The sequence below is a fragment of the Acanthopagrus latus genome, chromosome 21 (genome assembly GCF_904848185.1).
Source record: "Acanthopagrus latus isolate v.2019 chromosome 21, fAcaLat1.1, whole genome shotgun sequence".
In the NCBI taxonomy this organism is placed as follows: Eukaryota; Metazoa; Chordata; class Actinopteri; order Spariformes; family Sparidae; genus Acanthopagrus; species Acanthopagrus latus.
Window position 1 is genome coordinate 25,473,287 of NC_051059.1, and position 21,317 is coordinate 25,494,603.

Here is a 21,317-nt window from a genome sequence, read left to right on the forward strand (position 1 = left end):
ATCGGGGAGAAATGGATGCAGATTGGACCATCTGTCATTCAGTCTTCATTGTTCCGGCAGATTTTGTGCCCAGTGGAAGACAGTTTTGCAGACCTAATGTAAAAAGAACCAAACTTACAGCTTATTCTGTAGCCACTGCTCTGAGCAGGCAACACGTACCCTGTCAGTTTCAGCCGAATCAATACATGTAAACAAAACTCAGCAAATATTCGGCCTCAGTCATCGCTGTGTGAGTCCAAAAGGAAAGACAATAAAACAACCCATTTGTCAAACGCCCCACGTTGATGAAGTTTCAGTGGAACTCTTGCGCCTCCCAGTGGTTGTTCTGTTCCTGACAACTTGTAATGCTGGTTCTGACCCTGAATGAAGGGTCCATAAGCTGCGCTGCCCCCATGACTGTGGTATGTGTTGGATTTGAGGTTCAGACCTCCTGGATCAAAACCCTCGATCAAATCAGATTCTGCTCTGGTCCAGAGAAGGAGAGCTCAGAGACTACTTTTTAATCTTGTGGATTAAAAAAGTGGATTTACTTTTAATGTTGTTCATTTTACGGCTGACATGCAGTAAAGTAATCTGGCTGTTTGAGGATAATAAACAGTAACACAGGTAACATGAAGAAAAACAAATGTTCTGGCAGTCAGACGTGCACAAGGAATGTCTAACTGATGGTGAACACACCAGTAAACAACCAGCACTGCAGATGAAAATCAGTCTCATACATCTAAGTCACACACTAATGTTGGATCATGGATAATAGTTCGATGTGTTTGAATGTGCCACTGTTTGCAAATGTTATAAATCCCATCATAAGATTTACTCCAATGGACTTTAAGGACATTCACATTGCATCTTATGTGTCCTTAATGTTTTCTAAGTTATTTTGAAATAGATGGTAAAAGTGGTATCAGTGTAACTCAACTAGACTTTATCAAGGAAAAAGACTGTTCTTGCCTTTTTCTTATTAGAAAGCATTTAATTAAAGATAAATGATAAATGTATTTTTTTTATTATCTATTATTGTCACGTTTATCCATGGAAACTGACTCCAAATGATGATGATTGTATTCTTGTAAGACATAGATAATAATTTGTTTTTTTTTTCTCATGTTGCCATCTTGAGGTTTTTGCCCTTTTCCTACTGTATAGGTGATAAAGTTAAACACAACAAATGTTTTACACATTTTGGGCCAGTCTTCAGTCATTTGAATATCTGTTTAAACAGTTTCTGTGTGTGTGGGTGGAGAGGACAACCACTGTATGTTACTGGGCACTCCTGTATTATATAGTGGCAATAAAAGTTGAACCTTGAACCTTCGATAAAAGCTGCCTCTTCTTCCTGCTCTCAAACACAGCAGCTCCACTCTGTCACTAGATTTCCTTGTTCCCTCCCCTTCAGATCTGCACTTTGAAAATGGGTGTAACCAGGAAGTGAGAGAGCTGACGAGCCCCGTTCACTGCAGAAACATGTTCAGATCAGAGCTCAGACCAGTTTCAGTTATCAGGAAGTGAAACTCAGACAGTCGTTGACACTCGGAGGAGAGATGGCGCAGCAAAACAATCAGCTGGACCGAGCAAAGTTCTGCTGTTCCGTCTGTTTGGATCTACTGAAGGATCCGGTGACTATTCCCTGTGGACACAGCTACTGCAGGAACTGTATTCAAAGCTACTGGGACACAGAGGATGAGAAGAAAACCCACAGCTGCCCTCAGTGCAGTCAGAGCTTCACACCGAGGCCTGTCCTGGTGAAAAACACCATGTTAGCATATTTAGTGGAGGAGCTGAAGAAGACTGGACTCCAAGCTGCTGCTGCTGATCTCTGCTATGCTGGACCTGAAGATGTGGCCTGTGATGTCTGCACTGGGAGGAAACGAAAAGCCCTCAACTCCTGTCTGGTCTGTTTGACCTCTTACTGTAAGGAACATCTCCAACCACATCATGATGTACCTCCTTTAAAGAAACACAAGCTGGTGGAGCCGTCAGAGAAGCTCCAGGAGAACATCTGCTCTCGTCACGATGAGGTGATGAAGATGTTCTGCCGTACTGATCAGCAGTGTATCTGTTATCTCTGCTCTGTGGACGAACATAAAGGCCACGACACAGTGTCAGCTGCAGCAGAGAGGACTGAGAGGCAGAGAGAGCTGGAGGGGAGTCAACACAACATCCAGCAGAGAATCCAGGACAGAGAGGAAGATGTGAAGCTGCTTCAACAGGAGGTGGAGGCCATCAATGGCTCTGCTGATAAAGCAGTGGAGCACAGTGAGAAGATCTTCACCCAGCTGATCCGTCTCATGGCGAAAAGACGCTCTGATGTGAAGCAGCAGGTCAGATCCCAGCAGGAAACTGAAGTGAGTCGAGTCAAAGAGCTTCAGGAGAAGCTGGAGCAGGAGATCACTGAGCTGAAGAGGAAAGACGCTGAGCTGAAGAAGCTCTCACACACAGAGGATCACAACCAGTTTCTTCAGAATTACTCCACACCTTGCCTCAGTGAATCCAAATACTTCAGCAAGATCAACACTAACTGTCTGAGATACTTTGAGGATGTGACAGCAGCTGTGTCAGAGCTCAGAGACAAACTACAGAACGTCCTGAGAGACACATGGACCAACATCTCACTGACAGTGACTCAAGTGGATGTTTTACTGTCACTACCAGAGAACATGACCAGAGCTGACTTCTTAAGATATTCATGTGAAATCACACTGGATCCAAACACAGCAAACACACGTCTGTTATTATCTGAGGGAAACAGAAAAATAAGATTCAAAAGACAAGATCAGTCTTATTCTGATCACCCAGACAGATTCACTGACAGGACTCAGGTCCTGAGTACAGAGACTCTGACTGGACGTTGTTACTGGGAGGTGGAGTGGAGAGGGATGGGAGTTGAAGTAGCAGTCGCATACAAGAATATCAGCAGAGCAGGGAGGTCACATGAATGTAGATTTGGATACAATGACAAATCTTGGCTGTTAACTTGTTCCACAAACAGTTTTAACTTTTATCACAGCAATGTCCACACTCCCGTCTCAGGTCCTCGGTCCTCCAGAGTTGGAGTGTACCTGGATCACAGTGCAGGTATTCTGTCCTTCTACAGCGTCTCTGACACCATGACTCTCCTCCACAGAGTCCAGACCACATTCACTCAGCCGCTCTGTGCTGGAGTTGGGTTTTGTTATAATGGATCCAGTGCTAAGTTCAGTGAACTCAAATAGTCATTTAAGGGTCAGTGAGTTAAATTCTGAGTTTTAACTCTTAAACTTATTCTGTCTTCATGTTTGTGGCTGATTGCTGTGTGGTGTCTTCGCCTGTCAATCAAACATTGTGGGCGGTACTTTGAGATCTTGTCATCTGTTGTTGTGTAAATGTCTGAGTGTCTTTAGGTGGCGCTCCTTCCTGTGTCTGTTTAACCATGGAGGCTCTCACTGCTCATCATGACTTTTGTTCAGCTGAACTGACGTTTGTCTGCATGAAGATATAAACTTCTCTGAGCTCTAAATGTGTGTTGAATATTTGTACTGATGTGTTTGCATGTTGTTGTTTCTCTTCCACTGCATGAGTCTAAAGAGAGAAAGCAGCAGAGCTTCATTTATCCAACATATTCAGTTCTCATCACTCTGTACAGTTTTAAATTCACCTAGAATCACATTTACATTTATTTGTTTGGCAGAACAAAAGCTGTCGGTGTTCCGATCGTCACACAAATTCAATAATATGTGAGGAAGATCATTTATTGTGTTCTTGTACGTAGCTGAGATTCAAACAAAGTGATTGTGTGGATGAAGTGAAATCACTGAACAGACTTTACTGATGGGACGTGTGAACAAACTGAAGCTTTACATCATGAATAAACCAACATGAACAAAGTCTTTTCTTGTCGTCTTCATTCCAGGATCTCACACAGAGCTGATGGAGAACATGTGACACTAATATGAGAGAATAACTGAGGCAGTTTTCCTCCTGAAACACCACAAAGTTCACAGTTCATGTTCAGAGCTGAAGCCGTCAGAAAATCATCAAATGAATTAATTATTCTTCACATTTGGTTACAAGTATTTCCACGTTGTTGAATCATAATTCTAGAAGTCAGAGAACTTAAAAACCCTCAAACCTCAGATTCCTAAATACTATTTACAAGCTGAGAGCTGATGTGAATAATATCTGTGAAGGTGAAACTCTTCTCTCCCATCTTTCCCGTGTGACCTGAATGCAGCATCAGTGTTCCAGGCTGTGACTCCTGTGAACAAAGTGACTCAGTGTGATGTTACATATATTTAAATGTGTCTTTACTGATGTTGTTTGAAGCTGCCAAAGGCTCAGTGAAGTTTCCACATGTCTTCCTGCAGTGAACATCACAGCAGGTGAACAAGTGAACTGTGAAAACTGCTGCAGGACACCAGAGGGCGCCGTCATCCTGCTGCCAGAGATGTAGTGGAGGCTAAAGCTGCTCCGCTCACTTTGTCTTTAGGGTTATAAAAAACGTTGACAATGAAAGTGCCCTGTGTCACACATCAGATCGTTGAAAGTTGTTGGAAAAAAGAAGTCTTCATCTTCACCTCATGGTGTTCAAACAATACAGGATGGCTGATGAGGATAAACAGCAGGGACAAAGTGTCAAAAATTGACATGATTTAAGAAACATTTCACAGTAAAAAAATAAATAAAAATAAAATGGGAGATATTGTTTTTGAAATTATTTGTATGTTTTGCACTCGAGTTGCATTTGGTAATAAGAACAAAGGACTTAGTGTTGACATGTTGGGTGGTACTTATTTATTTTAAACACCTCCCTGAAGGTGAACACCCACAGTGTGAAACCACAGGTCATATGAATCACATCACACTTCATCTTGAAAAGTTTATTCCTCATATTTCTCACTTGCTTGGGGCTTCCCTGTAATTTTAATAGCAAGATATATTCTGTGTGATTTCAGTGTGTTCCTGACATTCAGATTCCCACATCAATCTTGAAAAATGAAATAGTTTCCTCCATCTCCAGAGTTTGCTTACTAACTCTCAAATCATTCAGCTACCTGATTAGATATAATCTCTGTGTGACATCCTTAGAATGAAGTCACTGTACTTTGTGCAGTTTAGGTGTTGATTCAAGAAGACATGCAAAGCTGCTAAAGGTCCCTGCAGGGGATCCAGTGATAGTCAAAGGGTGAATTGTTTTCCAGGTGTGTTTTGTGTGTTGCTGGGTAAGATAAGTTCTATATGTTTGTCTGCTGTGAACAAAATGACTTGAGAAGGAGGTTTGTCATTGAAAGGAGGCTCCTTATCAGTCCTTAAGAACTGGATGTGTGAACAAATATTACACATCTCAATGATGATTTCCTGAATATAAAGCACTGCTGTCTAATCTTTGTGAGCTGACTGTCGTAGCTCTAAGTTAAACTGTTCTTACTGCACACTGTAAATGACCGATGACACAACACACCAAGTCCCTCACAGAAAGCAACTCTTGCAAAGCAGTAAAACCTGAAAAACCACAGTACAGAACAACAGAGCTTATTTCGGGAGACAACGGGAGGCACCTTGAATCCCAGAGATCTCAAGAAGGAAATTAGCTCTGTTGTAAAAAAGTACTGAAAATGCGGTATGTCCCTTTAAGCTTGCGTCATCATGAACCAGTGCTTTCATAACCCCTCCGTCCTCTTCACGTCTCAAACGAAGCAGCTCCACTCTGACTACTTCCTTGTACCCTACGCTGCAGATTAAAAGTTTGAGGGTGGGAGTGACCAAAATGTGATGAACTGCGAGAGCTGAGAGGCATCACACACTGCAGAATCACCAACTGTTTGCATCGGAGCTCAAACTAGTTTCCGTTATCAGGAAGTGAAACCCAGACAGTCGTTGACACGAAGGAGGGAAATGGCAGAGAAAGGAGCTCAGCCGGACCGAGAGACTTACTCTTGTTCGATCTGTTTGGGTCCACTGAGGGAGCCGGTGACTATTCCCTGTGGACACAACTTCTGCATGAACTGTATTAAAATCCGCTGGGATATAGAGGGAAAGAAGAAAACCTACAGCTGCCCTCAGTGCAGGCAGAGCTTCACACCGAAGCCTGTCTTGGTGAAAAACACCATGTTAGCAGTTTTACTGGAAGAGCTGAAGAAGACTGGACTCCAAGATGCTCCTGCTGATCTCTGCTATGCTGGACCTGAAGATGTGGCCAGTGGTGTCTTCACTGGCAGAAAACTGAAAGCACTAAAGTTCTGTCAGGTCTGTTTGGTCTTTAACTGTGAGCAACACCTCCAGCCTCACTTAAATTCTCCTACCTTTGTAAAGAAAAAAAACAAACAGAAGAAGCCGCCCAAGAAGCTCCAGGAGAACATCTGCTCTCGTCACGATGAGGTGATGAAGAAGTTCTGCCGTACTGATCAGCAGTGTATCTCTGATCTCTGCTCTGTGGACGAACATAAAGGCCACGACACAGTGTCAGCTGCAGCAGAGAGGACTGAGAGGCAGAGAGAGCTGGAGGGGAGTCGACACAACATCCAGCAGAGAATCCAGGACAGAGAGGAAGATGTGAAGCTGCTTCAACAGGAGGTGGAGGCCATCAATGGCTCTGCTGATAAAGCAGTGGAGCACAGTGAGAAGATTGTCAATGAGATGATCCGTCTCATGCAGAAAAAATGTGCTGATGTGAAGAAACGGATTAAATCCAAGCAGCAAGCTGAAGTGAGTCGAGTCAAAGAGCTTCAGGAGAAGCTGGAGCAGGAGATCACTGAGCTGAAGAGGAAAGACGCTGAGCTGAAGAAGCTCTCACACACAGAGGATCACAACCAGTTTCTACACAACTACCCCTCACTGTCAGCACTCAGTGAGTCTACACACTCATCCAGCATCAACATCCGTCCTCTCAAGTACTTTGAGGATGTGACAGCAGCTGTGTCAGAGCTCAGAGACAAACTATGGAAGCTTCTGAATAAGAAATGGACAAATGTCTCATTGTCGGTGTCTGAAGTGGATGTTTTACTGTTACAACCAGAGCCCAAGACCAGAGCTGGATTCAAAAGATATTCACAGGAAATGACACTGGATCCAAACACAGCACACACACAGCTGTTATTATCAGGGGGGAACAGAATAGCAACAGTAACAAGTAAACCACAGTCTTATTCTGATCACCCAGACAGATTCACTGAATGCTATCAGGTCCTGAGTACAGAGACTCTGACTGGACGTTGTTACTGGGAGGTGAAGTGGAGAGGAGGAGGAGGTTATGCAGCAGTCGCATACAAGAATATCAGCAGAGCAGAAAGCTGGAATGAATGTGCATTTGGATGCAACGCTAAATCTTGGGCACTTTTTTGGGACAATACAGGCTACACATTTTTGCACAACAATGTCCACACTCCCGTCTCAGGTCCTCTGTCCTGCAGAGTTGGAGTGTACCTGGATCACAGTGCAGGTATTCTGTCCTTCTACAGCGTCTCTGAAACCATGACTCTCCTCCACAGAGTCCAGACCACATTCACTCAGCCGCTCTATGCTGGAGTTCGCTTTTATTATTCCTCCGGGAACAAAGTTGCAAAAGTTGAGTTCTGTACAGTCAAATAGACAGAAATTATTTAAGGGTCAGTGAGTTAAATTCAGAGTTTTAACTCTTAAACATATTCTGTCTTCATGTTTGTGGCTGATTGTTGTGTGGTGTCTTCACCTGTCAATCAAACATTGTGGGTGGTACTTTGAGATCTTGTCATCTGTTGTTGTGTAAATGTCTGAGTGTCTTTAGGTGGCGCTCCTTCCTGTGTCTGTTTAACCATGGAGGCTCTCACTGCTCATGATGACTTTTGTTCAGCTGAACTGACATTTGTCTGCATGAAGATATAAACTTCTCTGAGCTCTAAATGTGTGTTGAATATTTGTACTGATGTGTTTGCATGTTGTTGTTTCTCTTCCACTGCATGAGTCTAAAGAGAGAAAGCAGCAGAGCTTCATTCATCCAACATATTCAGTTCTCATCACTCTGTACAGTTTTAAATTCACCTAGAATCACATTTACATTTATTTGCTTGTCAGAACAAAAGCTGTTGTTGTTCCGATCGTCACACAAATTCAATAATATGTGACGAAGATCATTTATTGTGTTCTTGTACGTAGCTGAGATTCAAACAAAGTGATTGTGTGGATGAAGTGAAATCATTGAACAGACTTTACTGATGGGACGTGTGAACAAACTGAAGCTTTACATCATGAATAAACCAACATGAACAAAGTCTTTTCTTGTCGTCTTCATTCCAGGGTCTCACACAGAGCTGATGGAGAACATGTGACACTAATATGAGAGAATAACTGAGGCAGTTTTCCTCCTGAAACACCACAAAGTTCACAGTTCATGTTATTCTTACAGCCATCATTTTCTTTGTGCAGCACTTAGTAACTTTTTTCACACAGACAAATTGTAGTTGTGGCCTTGAAATGATTGTTCTGAGGAGTTTTCAGGAAGATGACATGTCAGAATGAGGCTGAATGCTGAGTCAGTGTTGAACAGTCTTATTGTCAAGTAAGACATTCTCAAATTTTTCAGGGCGATTAACTGATTAAACATTAACATCCCTAGTAGCTATGTGGGAGATCAGCCATGTTTAACATCTGACGTGTGTGTTTCTTAGACTTTGACACATAACAATGTGAAAAGACATGTGAAATGTTTGTGGTATGTTTAATAAAGACAAAACAAACATACAAATAAATGCTAAAAAATAAAACAAAAAGGGGGCATCCATACAAGGTACACATGGTAAAACATTTTTTTTTTTTAAATCCAGACCATGAAATAAAGGAGTACATTTCAAAACAGTGAGAAGAGAGATATATCACCATAAATCTCTCTCGCTATGTTGCAGAACGTAATTTTTTACATGATGTAAAAACAAAAATAAAAAAAAATTTATATTATTTACATTACATTTATAAACCAAATAAAGGAAGGCCTAATTTTTTTTCTCAATTGGCTACAGTGAATATTATATTTTCCCATGAGAATGATTATTTGAATGATATCAAAGATAGATAAATTAAGATTGTCCATATAAAAATATACATATATATGAGAAATTTCAAAGGATGGACACAGAGCATGAAAAATACAGGGTCCACTACAAATCTGAACCTTCTCCTAAGAAATTCTGCAACCTGGTAGATTTTGTGAATGATCTTAAAATGATTTTCCTTGACCTTCGGGGAAATAGGCCACAGTAGAAGTTTGCATGTTGACATGTTGGAACGCGGCCCCTTTAATCCCGGTGTGCGGCTCCCAGGTGCGAGGTGCAGTGAGCCGGATTCCACCACTAGAGTTCTCCCTCCTCCGCCTCAGCAGCTCGGCTCGGCTCGGCTCCGTGTCCTGTGTTTACCTCCCAGCCCAGCGCTCTGCTGTACTGTGGCCAAAAAGCTGGACACAAAACCACCATCCGCAGGCTCAACTTAGCCCGAAGAAATCCGGATGTAAGCGGCCTTCGCGTTCGATCCTTCGCGGATTTCCCTGCAGCGCTGTGTGTTAGCGACACCGTAGCAAAGGTGAGTTTTTGGTCCGTGTTCGTGTGAAAAACGGCAACACGCTCAATGACAACACTGCGGCTAGCTGCCGTTAGCCTAGCAGTAGCTGCCGTCCCTATCCCGTGATGGAGGCTTGTGAACATGGCGCCCTCCAAAACAAACGAGTAGGTAGCTTGTTAGCCGACTGGGGATTTTTGCTGTTCTGTGACGACGGGTAGAGCTGCGTGTATTCTAGAAATACTTCTTTTTCATTGCTTCGGTCGTGAAACATGTCTGGGTTCGCTGACAAGTTGGCTAGCTTGGGTTTACCAAGCAGCCAGTTAGCTGCGTAACAGTTTGCTAGCAGCGCTAACAAAAAATGAAGCCCTCACGATAGCCTCCTGCCAGCCAACCGCTCATTTTACGTCTTTGTTCAGGGTTTTGTGTTAATTATCGACCCACGAGTGATGTGAATTATATGATTTAAGTTATTTAAAACGAGTTAAATCGCCCTTTTTCTGTTGACAAGCGTCAGTTAGCTAGCCTGCTAATAGCGTCAGCTAACGCTAACATCAGCTTCTTGTATGCCCGTGGCCTTCCACTGCTACCTTCTTTGTTACCAAATGTACCAGTGGTGCTTATTTTACAATTCACTCAGGACATTTGTTGTTGAGTTTTCAATCACAATATGATAACCCAGATCTTATTTCATAGAACGGACCATTTGCTCTTCTCTTATCGGTTGTCAATCTGGTTGCTATTAGCCGGCTAACGGTGAATGGCAGATGCTAAAATGTTTTGACAGCACTGCATCCTTCACACCTGTGCGGCTATCATAGGTGAATTCATTGATACTATAATTATCAGGGGTGATGCCTTATTTGGGGTTACGTTTGTAGGGATGTCAGGCTTTCTGAAAAGGGGGAAACAACAGCGCTGTGATGTCTCTTTGTTTACCCTGGGAGCCACTAAAGCCTCTCAACCTGGGCTGGCTGTCTGCTAATTGGGCTCAAGTGTCGCACACCTTGTCTAATTGATTGTTGGGGGGGGGCACGTAGGCCTACAGGATCACCGTCCTGTCACCGTGTACGTGTGAGCTGCCTGGAGACAGAGGTGCAGGCCCACAGCCGGGTGCCAGACAGAAGGTGTCTGGGTTGTACACATGCCAGCACAGGAGGCACATGTGGAGGAGGGAGCGCTGGGGTGGCCATGCTGCCTTGGCATCATGGCACAGGTGGCTCCCTTTCACACCGACTGCACTTGACACAGAATAGGGGGGCTCACATTACTCACTGTCACCTCACCGCTCCTGTTCTCTCTTTCTATGTAATTACAAGGTTGATTTCCCACTCACTGTGACTCTACTTAAAGGATACACTCACCTCTCCCCCATGCTGATGGAAAGTCGGGCGAGGTTGCACATCCACCTGAACATTCCTGGAGCTTCACGGCAAAACAGTGTTTGCCACCTTTTCATAAAACAACAGAAGTAGATGGGGACTCGTTTTAAAAATGTAAAAAACAATAAATATATTTTTTAAAAAATATTCATAGGGTCCAGAAGTCTCCAGAAGCCCTGAGATGTGGTCAAGCTTGTACACCCACCTCACCTGAGATGTGTGCTACAGTGAAAATTTCATATTCATTCAAATAAAAAGCGATTATCACATTAATTAGGGATTTTTGAGACTTTTAAATACACATCTCCATCTGCTCCAGTTGCAGAAACTCCAAAAATGTTTTGTGGACCAGGAAACTTAACCCTGCTCTTCATTGGCATGGAGGCGGGCCAAATTTATCCCTTAACCAAAAGTGACAATTTAAACCATGATAGGTGAAAAATGCTGCTCTGCAAAGCTAATGTGCACCAAAAATACCTAAAATAGAGCTATGACATTTAGTCAGTTGAAGGTTAAGTCATTTTTCAAGCATATATGTAAACTTTTGTTGCTTCCAGCTTCTTGAATGTGAGTATTTGCTGCTTTTTCGCTGTTGTTTATATCAGTAAATGAAGAGTCTTTGGACTGTTGGTTTGGACAGAGGAAGACATTTGAAGATGTTTTGTTTTATTTTTTTGGCTTTGGGAAAGTATGATGAGCATTTTGTGCTATTTTTGGACATTTTATCGACATGATTGATTAAACATTAAAGATTCAGCAGATGAATGAACTGTTGCGGCCCTGAAATACACAGTGTAGGAAAAAAATGTAATGTTTCCGCGTTGGCATCCAAGTAATCGTACTATTTCTATCAACAATACCACTTCTGCTTTTTGGGCAGACACTGCAAAAGCCTTTAATTTCACAACTGACATCAGTGTTGAAATCGTGTGGAAACCACATTGTTGCCTTCAGTGCAGCTGCTCTTTCATTTAGAAAATCTAGGTTTGGTGATGTCTGAAAATGATGGGTATTTGTCGTCTTTTTCTTTTCTGCACGGTTTCTTTCGGATTTTTTTTAAACCAAAAGCAAATCTAATCGAGACAGACAGTTCAGTCACATTTAGAGAAGTCCAGATGGTAGCAACGATTGCCTGAGTTTCTCCTGACTTACAGCTTTAGCATCAGATGCATCTGGATGATATTTATGTACCTCAGGCCAGTCTGAAATGGAGCAGAAATATGAAATACAGTACTTAAAATCTTATAATATCACACGCCACCGATACATGATCCACTACATTTCTTGACAGTACACTACATCCTGCTTCGTGCCTGTTTGACGTGCCTGTCCACATGCTTTGTGTTGATTTTAGCTTAATTTGCATTATTTTTGGTTGTTTGGCTTTCAGCACCAAATAAGGTAGTTTTTTTTTTTTTTTCTTATGGGAATTATTTCACGCTATGCCAAAATGCACGCTCTCAGGAGAAATGTGTGAAGATGAACATCCTCTTTCGACATCTGTCGCAGCCTCCTCTACCACAAAGTGCACTAAAGCCAAGAGTCTTCCTCGGTGTCATTCTGAGCATTACTATGGTTAGCTTCTGGCTGTGATTTATGAAAGTGACATCTTAAGTTTCACGGATGGTTTAGAGGAGGACCGCATAAAATGGGATTTGAATTTCTCAGGATGTTTGGGCAGAGCCAGGCCTGTGCGCCACAGTAAAGAGGCAGACCAGTATTATCCAGAACCTTTGAAGGTCTCTCTGAGGCTTCCCAGTCAAATGTCTTCTGACATTTTCTGATGTTTGTTTTGATATCCTCGTGGCATCGAGGGAAACCGTACGAGGTATTAAGAATGACAACAAGGCAGTGGCGATATAAATACTTCTCCACTGATGTTATCAACACTGACTCATATACATATATGGTTGATTCAGATGAATTGGGGATGATTCAGTGATGAGTTTAGAAATATGGTCAAGGAGGAGGATTAGATATTGGAAGCCTTGGCACACATCAGCTTGGTGTTTTTTTTTTGTTTTGTTTTTTTTCGCTGAAGCCTGGAGCTCAAATAACATGATTGTGGAAGGAGTTTTTTCTTTCAAGGAAGTCCTCCTCCACAAGTCTGGACAGATTCTGTTGTCTGCAGACCAACATGTAAACAACAGAGCTGGATCTGATATTCCTGGGCAAATGGTTTGTTACTTTAGGTTTTATTTTCAAGTCCAGAAAAGTATTCACTAGAGATTTGTTCTCAAACAGGTGCCTGTATTCTGTTTTCTTAAAATATATTCGAGAGATTCATGATATGCAGCTTTTCCAGTGGAACCCACATCCGATCAGTTCTGCTTCTCATGGTCAATACCGCTGAGATAATTGATAATATCACATTTTACACTGGTAGATTATGTACACCTGAGTGTAAAAAAAAAGACCCAGATGTAGTGAGCAGAGATGGATGATTTAATATTCCATAACTCTAATAAGATGTGTCGTGTAAACACATATAGATTTTTACAAGCAATTGCAGAAAATGTGTTGCAAATTGCCATCGTGTTGTCTTCCTTTCCTCCTTCTGTGACAACTTCACGTACACTTAAACCTGCTTTTCACTCACGGAACAAAAGAAAGCACTTCTGCTGATTTATATACATATTTTTTTTTTTATCTTGTTTTCCCACAGTTGTGATGAATAAGGAAATCATGTCACGTGTGGTGAAGAAGAGGCAGGCGGACCCCAAGGTGGTCCAGTATGTGTGGGCGGCCATCGAGGTCATCCGCAACCAGAAACAAATTGCAAACATGGACAGGATCTCCAAGTAAGTTCACCACAGATAGGACAGAGATGATGGTGTGTGTCTTTAACGTTCACACCACGCTGTTATTGATATAAAACCCAGTCAGCCGGAGTTCTGTGTGAACATGCAGGTAGATCTGATGTTATGTGCAACTGTCGCTGGAGTGTTATTTATTTTTTATTTAGTGTTCACAGCGTTGAAAACTGGACTCAGTGGCCATCTAGTGTCTCTTTAGAAACAATGGCCCACAGAGCTCACTGAAAACACTTTTCACAGAGAGTGTGGTTTTTGCGGGGTTGTTGAAGTCGAAGCGACAGGAAAAACAGAGAACAGAGTAGAGAGACCAATGAGATTTCTTCATTATGAGCGAATGTGATGAATCCTGGCCCACCCAAATGCATTGTGCTGTTACAAGGAGTTTTATCTTACTTATAAAACATTACTAAGCCTGTTTTGGAGCGTCTGTGTCAGCCAGTTTGTGGCTGCTGCTTACGTGTCCTCAAGAAAGGTTTTCCCTGAAGCTCCCTATTCAAAAGGGTTTCAGGTGATTCAGATCAGCAGCTTGGTGGTTACAGTACCTGAGGGGAGAGAACAGCGTCACACACAGACATGTAATCACTTGAACCCCTCTGCAGTTTAGACATTTTGTGCCACGTAAAACAATTCCAACGGTTTATTTTTTTAAATTAAGCATGGTGACTTTTGTTTTTAAACAAAGAAATAACTTACTATGAAGTTAAATATCTATAATCTATAACTGAATAACACAAATTAATAAATGTTTTGGTTGTGTGAGGATGCAACTAAATATTTACATTGTCATTTGGTCTATTGATTCATTTTTTTAAATGTTATTGATCATTTAGTTTTATACATTTACAGGAAATATTAAAAATGCCTTCACAAATTGAGTCCAAATTAAAATCTTTTAGTTTTTTTTGTTGATACACTCTTTGATTCAACTCTGAACTCGTGTTTGTTCACAGGTGTCACTATAGGTTATGTTGCCTTGGTTTATTTGTCTGTTCCTGGTGGGGGATTTCTCATCTTTGTGCTAAAATAAGCAGTAAAAAGCTCGTCATCTGTAGCATTTATTCACTTGATATAAGGCTGAGAAGGAGAATTCTCACTGATTATTATTTTTTCTTTTGAAAATAGTGGAAAATGCCCAAAGTGATGACTTCAGCTTAGTCTTTTTGTCCAAAACACAGTCCAAAACACAAAGATGTGTACATTTGAAATGACTGTAAAAGCAGGAAAACTCACATTTCTGAATGTTTGGTGTTTGTTGCTCGAGTAAACGGCCGACCGTGTAATCAATCATCAAAAAAGTTGCTGATTAGTTTTCTGTCGAATGACCTAATTGTTGTTGGGCGATGATGTTTTGCAGCGGTTTCAGTTGCAGCCTGTTTTTGCTCCGTCCTCTCATTGCAATTCTTGCCATGAAGTCAGCCATCATATGGAGTCTAGACTCAGAGTTTTGGGTTCATGGCGCTTTAACGGTGATTATCGTATCTGCGGAGGGAATCTCACGTCGTTCAAACTCTGCTAAATCGATGACAGATCATCCGTGGCGGACCTCGCTGATCTGTCGTTCCTCTCTCGGTCGGCGGATGCGGCGGAGACTAAATGAAACACTTAGCACGTCTCATACGGCAAGTTGGCGAGCACCTTGAGGCTGGCCGCTTGCCAAATGAATACTGGCGGTGAGCGGCTGTTGTCATGGCAACACGGAGCAGCGGCATGAAACGGATAACCCCGGCTCTCCCGCTGTGCACAACCAAACCCAACCTCGCCACCACCTCCCCACCTCCAACATATCCAGTCCCAGTGTAGCTTGATTTCACCAAGCGGCCTTTGCGGCTCAAAAGGGTGATGAGTTTGGTTTTGTTGAATTTTAGACGAGAGTGAAGTCAGTGAGGCGGCAGAGGCGAATAATTAACTGCCCTCTATCACATGGCTGGAAATGTAATCTCCTTGTATGACAGGGTCACAGCCACAGCGGTCAGGCTGCTTAAAATCAATTAGTTAATGATGAACCAAGCTAATTGCTTATTTGCTGAATCTGGTATGTGTTTAACCGACTGTAATGTTTGTGGACATTTTCAGGTTTACACTCATTTACATTTTATATTTAAATCAATCAGTTGTTTTTTTTTTTTTTGTTGAATGTAATAAGAAAGTTTGTTTTGTGACTTAGATTTTAGTTGAATGCATGTTGAATTAACCTCTTACATGAATTCCTCTGATTTCTGTGCTGGAAACCCTCGATGTCTTTCCCTTTGTGATGGTGATTAATTAGACATGATTGAGGATATGAGAGTAATTTATTTTGCCCACCCTAAAACTTAACTAACTTAATATGTGTAATGCAACGTTGTAATTTTGGAAGGTTTATTATATATTTATCCATGTAAGAGCCCAGATTGTGTTAAAACTAAATGTTCTCAACACTTTACCACAATTACACACAGATTAAAGTTGTGAATTTAATTCCAAGCAACCAGGGCTGCACAAATTTATCAAAAATCACAACATTGTACAAAACAATGTGTTGTAACGTGTGAAAAAACTTCCTCTTAATGAAGAACTCTAGTGCGTCAGAGATGCTCTGGCCTACAAATCTTGTTCTTTACATGAGAGAAAACACGTTTGTTTGGTGAACACCTCAACAAAAGTCACAAAATCATGATTTTGATAATTTTTTTCAGGGTGAAATGAAAGTAGTGATGCAAAACTGATGATTCCCACCTAATCGTGAATCATGTCCCAATTGTAACCTGTCAGAATAATCTGTAAATATGAGATTTACGAGCAGTTAAGAGTAAAAGATGAAGATAAAAACGTCAGTCTCGTACATTTAATAGTCCTCGTTTCCTTTATTCCGGTGGAACCTCTTCAGCGTTCTCTGGTACTCTGGTTTCAGGATCTTTGGTTTAAGTAATCCTATCTGACTTGTGTTCACCTCGCAGACACGCTGTAGGCCTCTCCATTGTAACTCGAGGGGTAAATACAGACTCTCACCTGATTCCCCACTGACATATTCTGTTCGTTGGCCGACTGCCACGGTGGAGGATTCATGACCTTGTTCCGAGCAGTTCACTGCCAGTCAGCAGGCGGCTGCAGGAATCAAGTGGGCCATTATCTGAATCGCTTGTGCTCCCAAACTGTAAAATGTGGGAGCAACACAGAGGAGGAAGTGGATGAGAAAGACCGTCCCTGCTTGTAATTTTGAACCACATGTATCTTTTAATCTGTTTCCTGGGTAGTATAAATATAGTTTATAGAGCGTTGGGGTATTGTTGGAGGAAAATTACAAGCAGCGGATAATTTTAAGACTGTATAAAAAAAGCATCTCTCTCTCAGACTTCTGAGTGATGATCATGTACACCGTTATTAGAGCTGGTTCCCTGTGATGTAAATGCTTCTGAGCTTTACTTGACCCATAAACAACCTTTTTAAACTTTCAAATTTAGATAGATAGATAGATAGATAGATAGATAGATAGATAGATAGATAGATACTTTATTGATCCCGGAGGAAATTCAAATTCATTTTATGACTAATCTAAGTTGTAGGTTTTCCACCGAGGTCTCCATGTACAGATAGCATTGGAAAAAATGGCTACCATCAGCACTGCTGTCGCTGCACATTGTTCAATTCCTCCTCAATCTCCACCTGCTCAGGTACCTGAGCCGTGTGTTTGGCATGCACCCCAAGGAGACTGCCAGGCAGCTGAGTTTGGCTGTGAAGGACGGCCTCGTTGTGGAGACCCTGACTGTTGGCTGCAAGGGCTCCAAGGCCGGCATCGAGCAGGAGGGATACTGGCTGCCAGGGGATGAGATGGTAAGTTTGACGGGTTACTAACACAAGCAGCAGGGAACAATGAATCCTGAATCTAGATTCTGTTATTAGTCATGGAAAATGAGCAAATGTATCCTTTTTATGTTCAGTATTTGTCTGGTGTCTCTCTCCAAGTCTAACTATAGAATTCTATTGGTGCCTGTGTTCACATTGTGGGCAGCTTTTTTTAAAAAGAAATCACTCAAAGTTCAATGATTTCCAAAGAGCTGAATGTTTAAGTAAACTTAAAAAGTTTGAAAACAACTTCTTCAGTGACAAATACCTTCCAGTTTCCCAGAGACTGAAGTGATGACATTCAAATTCTGTTTTCTGACCAAAACTCAAAGATACCCAGTATACAGTGGTGTATGACAAGTGAAAGGCAGAAAAACATCACTGATTGATCTGACATTTTAGCTTTAAGATTACTCAAACAATTACAAATGATAAAAGTACTAAAAGATTGTTGGCAGCTCTAAAGGTGAGATTATGTCTGAGCGATCCACCTTCTAAAGTTGATATTTTTCCTCTATTTTAAAATGCCCTGTAGACTACAGCCAGACTTGCATTATCATACAAATCTCTCCATTTGCACCATTAAAACACAATAATACATTAAAGGCAAGTGGTTATTTCATGACAAGATAAATCTTTTTCTAAAAAGTGAAAAAAAAAATGCTAAAATTGGTAGCTAAATACACCTGGGTGGTCTCCCTCCATCAAGTCTGTTTGTGGGAAACACTGAGTGATGAACCTGCGACATGAGCCCAGTTTGAGAAGCAGCACACAGACTGTGGGATCAGGGTGTAACCGCCCATCTGTCAAGCTGCTCACAGTGTGAACACAGTGTTAACAGAGACGCAGACGCTACATGCAGCAGATATAACTGCTGTGCTCTGAGGATGATTGAGTAGTTAGCTCAACAGTAGACGTAGAAAAATTATATTCCAACCAAATCAGGTACCTCAGTGGTTATTTCTGTGTGTACATAACTGTGCAACCAGCCATTAAACACATCAGAACAAACACACTGCGGTGCAGCGCTGTGATATTACATTTTTCTTTTCTTTTTTTTTCAACATGAAGTTTCTGTTCATTTTCTCTTATTTCCCCTGTTAGCTGTGAACAGAAGTTCACAGTGTAGTGATGCTTTCAGTTGTCATTTCACAGTGTATCAGCACTACCTGGGGAGAACCCTCATGCCTTTTTACCATTTGTAATGCAAAGAGCACTTAATGGATTACTGTGCGAGTGGCATTAACATTTATTTGGTGGCTGCTTTAATCCCAGTGCTTTCTGCACCAGGGTACTAACACTATCTGGTATGTTTTACCCTTTTAGATTACATGAGCACCAGTAGTGAAATATCATGCAGGGGAAACGGAATGTAACAGATGTGATTTGAATCATAATAATAATAATAATAATTATAATAAAATTATGGGATTAACAGGCGATAGTGTGCTTAAAGTTTAACTCCTCTAATTTTATACGTGTGTTTACAGATCTTGGAGAGTACGACTACATATATGGAAAAAAAGAAGTATAAAGCCTTTAACGTAATCTGATAAACTCTCGCATATGTAGTAGTACTCTCCAAACATACGTATGCATGCAAAAAAACAAACCAAACATGTAACAGTTGACTCAACTTACTTTTTTCATGAAATCTTTGTATGCATGGTTATTTTTTTGTGATTGGAGGGATGTAAATCGAGGAACAAAGCATGTAAAATAACATTTCATGGTGTCTGTCTGTACTGTGTGGCGTCATCGCGCGTCACACAATATTTACTCGATCTGTATTTATAAAAATCTGTTGGTCTCTGAGGACATGACACTGTTGTCCAGCGGAGCGCAGGTCGTTTTAGCAGCAGGACTTTTAAACACTACTCTCTGAATCACTTGCAATCACAGGAGCCGAAAGCCGAGGGAAGCAAGGTAAGGGCTGCATTGTTCTTTTTCAAATTCAGGGTTTGTTCTTCATTCGATCACTTCATTTTTTTCCTCCCCCTCTCAACTAACATCATTCTGTGAGAAATCGGTTCTGCCACATGCAGTGCAGTCAGGGATTTGAGTGAATCTTTTTATGCAGGTTGCAGATAAACTAAACAGCGTACACGTACGTTCTGGTTAGTGCACAGGTTGTGGGCTGTATTAAAATTACACGGGAGGCTTTCAGTGCCAGTGGCGAGAAATTCAGTCGTCTTGCACTGCGTAATGCTTGTGATCGAGTCTGCTCGCTGCACCTGAAATGAAATTAAAACACAAGGTGGAAGCTGAAACCGTACCAGGTTTCCATTTGAAAAAAATGTGTCTGCATGCAGGCCTACAGCACTGTATTAACACACTGCCAGATAAGATATTCGCTGTCATTCAGTTAAACTGTAAAAAGCTTCATGAAAGTCCATCGCAGCGCTGTGTACACGTGGCCAAATTTCTTGTGGAAGTGATCAGTGATCTTGATGAAATGTGTGCTCGCTACTTATCTACAGATGTGCCGTTGCTTGAGTTCAAAACACAAATACTCATTGGGTGCAGCTTGAAGCGAGGCCTGTCACGATAATCACATCATCAACTTATCATATCGAGTTTTTATAATCAATATGATATTGTTATCGAGTATTTGAGGCTATACGCTGTATATCGACAGATTTTGGTCATCGCTTCCTCGTTTTAAGGGCGCCATTATTGCATGATGATTCCTTATTAAAAATCTGATGTTAATATTTTGTCAAAGTACTAATAATCATCCACACAATATTGTTGCAGTTCGATATTGGGACTGTAATATTTAATCTTGTTGTCCAGTCCTTGTATTTATGAAAAGCTTTTTGAGAAAATTTCTGGGTATTATTGATATACTGTGTTTATCACAATGTAGCCTTAAATTTAAAGATTCTAATATCTGACTAATAAAATTAAAATGTTTTGTTATTGCTCTTTGAAAAGCTGGTCATTGTATTATCATGCTATAATATCACTGTAGTGGTATACAGTGGTCTTAGAATGACTATATATACTGTTTATCACAATTAATATATCCAGTGTTGTGAAAGTTCAGACTTCACAAGAGCTCAAAGTTCACCTAGGTGAACAAAAATTAACTAGTTAATGTTTATTTCTATATGAACTTTTAGTCATAATGAGGTGATATAAGGCGCTAGTAGAAAAGAATTTGGTCTGGTTTCTGTCAGGTAATCTTCAGGATGTCATATTATAGTCAAAATATGTCATATACAATTTACTGAAAAGACTCATGTTGATAATATCATTCAACTATAAGTCATGACAGGCCTCCTCAAAGCTGCGTCCAGTCCTTTTCGTTCAAACGCTGCCGACTAGAGTCAAATATCAAGTCTAAGTAGCAGTTGGCAGTGTTTGCTTAATTGAATCCCATTGTAACCTGAGATAACAAGCAATGCTAGCATAGCCGCAGGTTGGTAGCAAGCATCTGTGCGTTTTGTAGTATTTTGATCTTGGTAGTTGTAGTTCTCCTCAGAGGGGGTGTGTTCTGCCGTGTTCTTAACTTCTGTCTGGCATGCTTATTTTCCTTTTTTATCTTCATTTGATTGATGAAACAGTGGAGAGGCGGAGAGAGGGAAGGAGGGGAGGTTGTGGTTGTGTGTGTGTGTCTGTGCTACTTTAGTTTTTCTCCGTGCTTGCTGCTAGTAACACAGCCGACTGGATCTTTCGGGTTAGCAGTCGCTCAGTGGACGGAGTTTGAATGTGAGAAGCACTCTAAAACTGTTTCTTAGACGGAGGCGATCCCGTCTCTGCAGGTGCCTGGATTCAGTCCAGCTGGCATGTGCTG

At 41.3% G+C, this 21,317-nt stretch overlaps 3 protein-coding genes across 10 annotated transcripts in view; all 3 read left to right on the top strand.

Annotated features, from left to right (window-relative positions):
* Nucleotides 1-1,420: 1,420 nt before the first annotated feature.
* On the top strand, nucleotides 1,421-8,224 carry LOC119010804 (tripartite motif-containing protein 16-like). 2 transcript variants are annotated; one of them, XM_037083289.1, is made up of 2 exons: nucleotides 1,421-3,222; nucleotides 7,581-8,224. In XM_037083289.1, the coding sequence occupies exon 1, from the start codon at nucleotides 1,542-1,544 to the stop codon at nucleotides 3,210-3,212; it is 1,671 nt and encodes a 556-aa protein (XP_036939184.1). In that variant the 5' UTR covers nucleotides 1,421-1,541; the 3' UTR covers nucleotides 3,213-3,222; nucleotides 7,581-8,224. The 2 variants fall into 2 exon arrangements, with proteins under 2 accessions (XP_036939184.1, XP_036939183.1); XM_037083288.1 differs by having other exon boundaries at nucleotides 1,421-3,216; nucleotides 7,575-8,224.
* LOC119010802 (tripartite motif-containing protein 16-like) lies at nucleotides 5,661-8,224 on the top strand. Its single transcript, XM_037083286.1, has one exon. The coding sequence runs from the start codon at nucleotides 5,872-5,874 to the stop codon at nucleotides 7,561-7,563; it is 1,692 nt and encodes a 563-aa protein (XP_036939181.1). The 5' UTR covers nucleotides 5,661-5,871; the 3' UTR covers nucleotides 7,564-8,224.
* An 850-nt stretch (nucleotides 8,225-9,074) lies between these two features.
* zmynd11 (zinc finger, MYND-type containing 11) overlaps nucleotides 9,075-21,317 on the top strand; it is a 28,724-nt gene continuing 16,481 nt past the window's right edge. The window contains exons 1-4 of one of the 7 annotated variants that reach the window (XM_037083280.1): nucleotides 9,075-9,522; nucleotides 13,546-13,681; nucleotides 17,347-17,506; nucleotides 19,421-19,444. In XM_037083280.1, the coding sequence (XP_036939175.1) occupies nucleotides 13,551-13,681; nucleotides 17,347-17,506; nucleotides 19,421-19,444 (315 nt within the window). In that variant the 5' untranslated portion in view covers nucleotides 9,075-9,522; nucleotides 13,546-13,550. Of the gene's footprint in view, nucleotides 9,523-9,547; nucleotides 9,666-13,545; nucleotides 13,682-17,346; nucleotides 17,507-19,420; nucleotides 19,445-21,317 lie in introns of those variants that run through there. The other 6 variants (XM_037083278.1, XM_037083281.1, XM_037083279.1 and 3 more) reach the window with 6 other exon arrangements.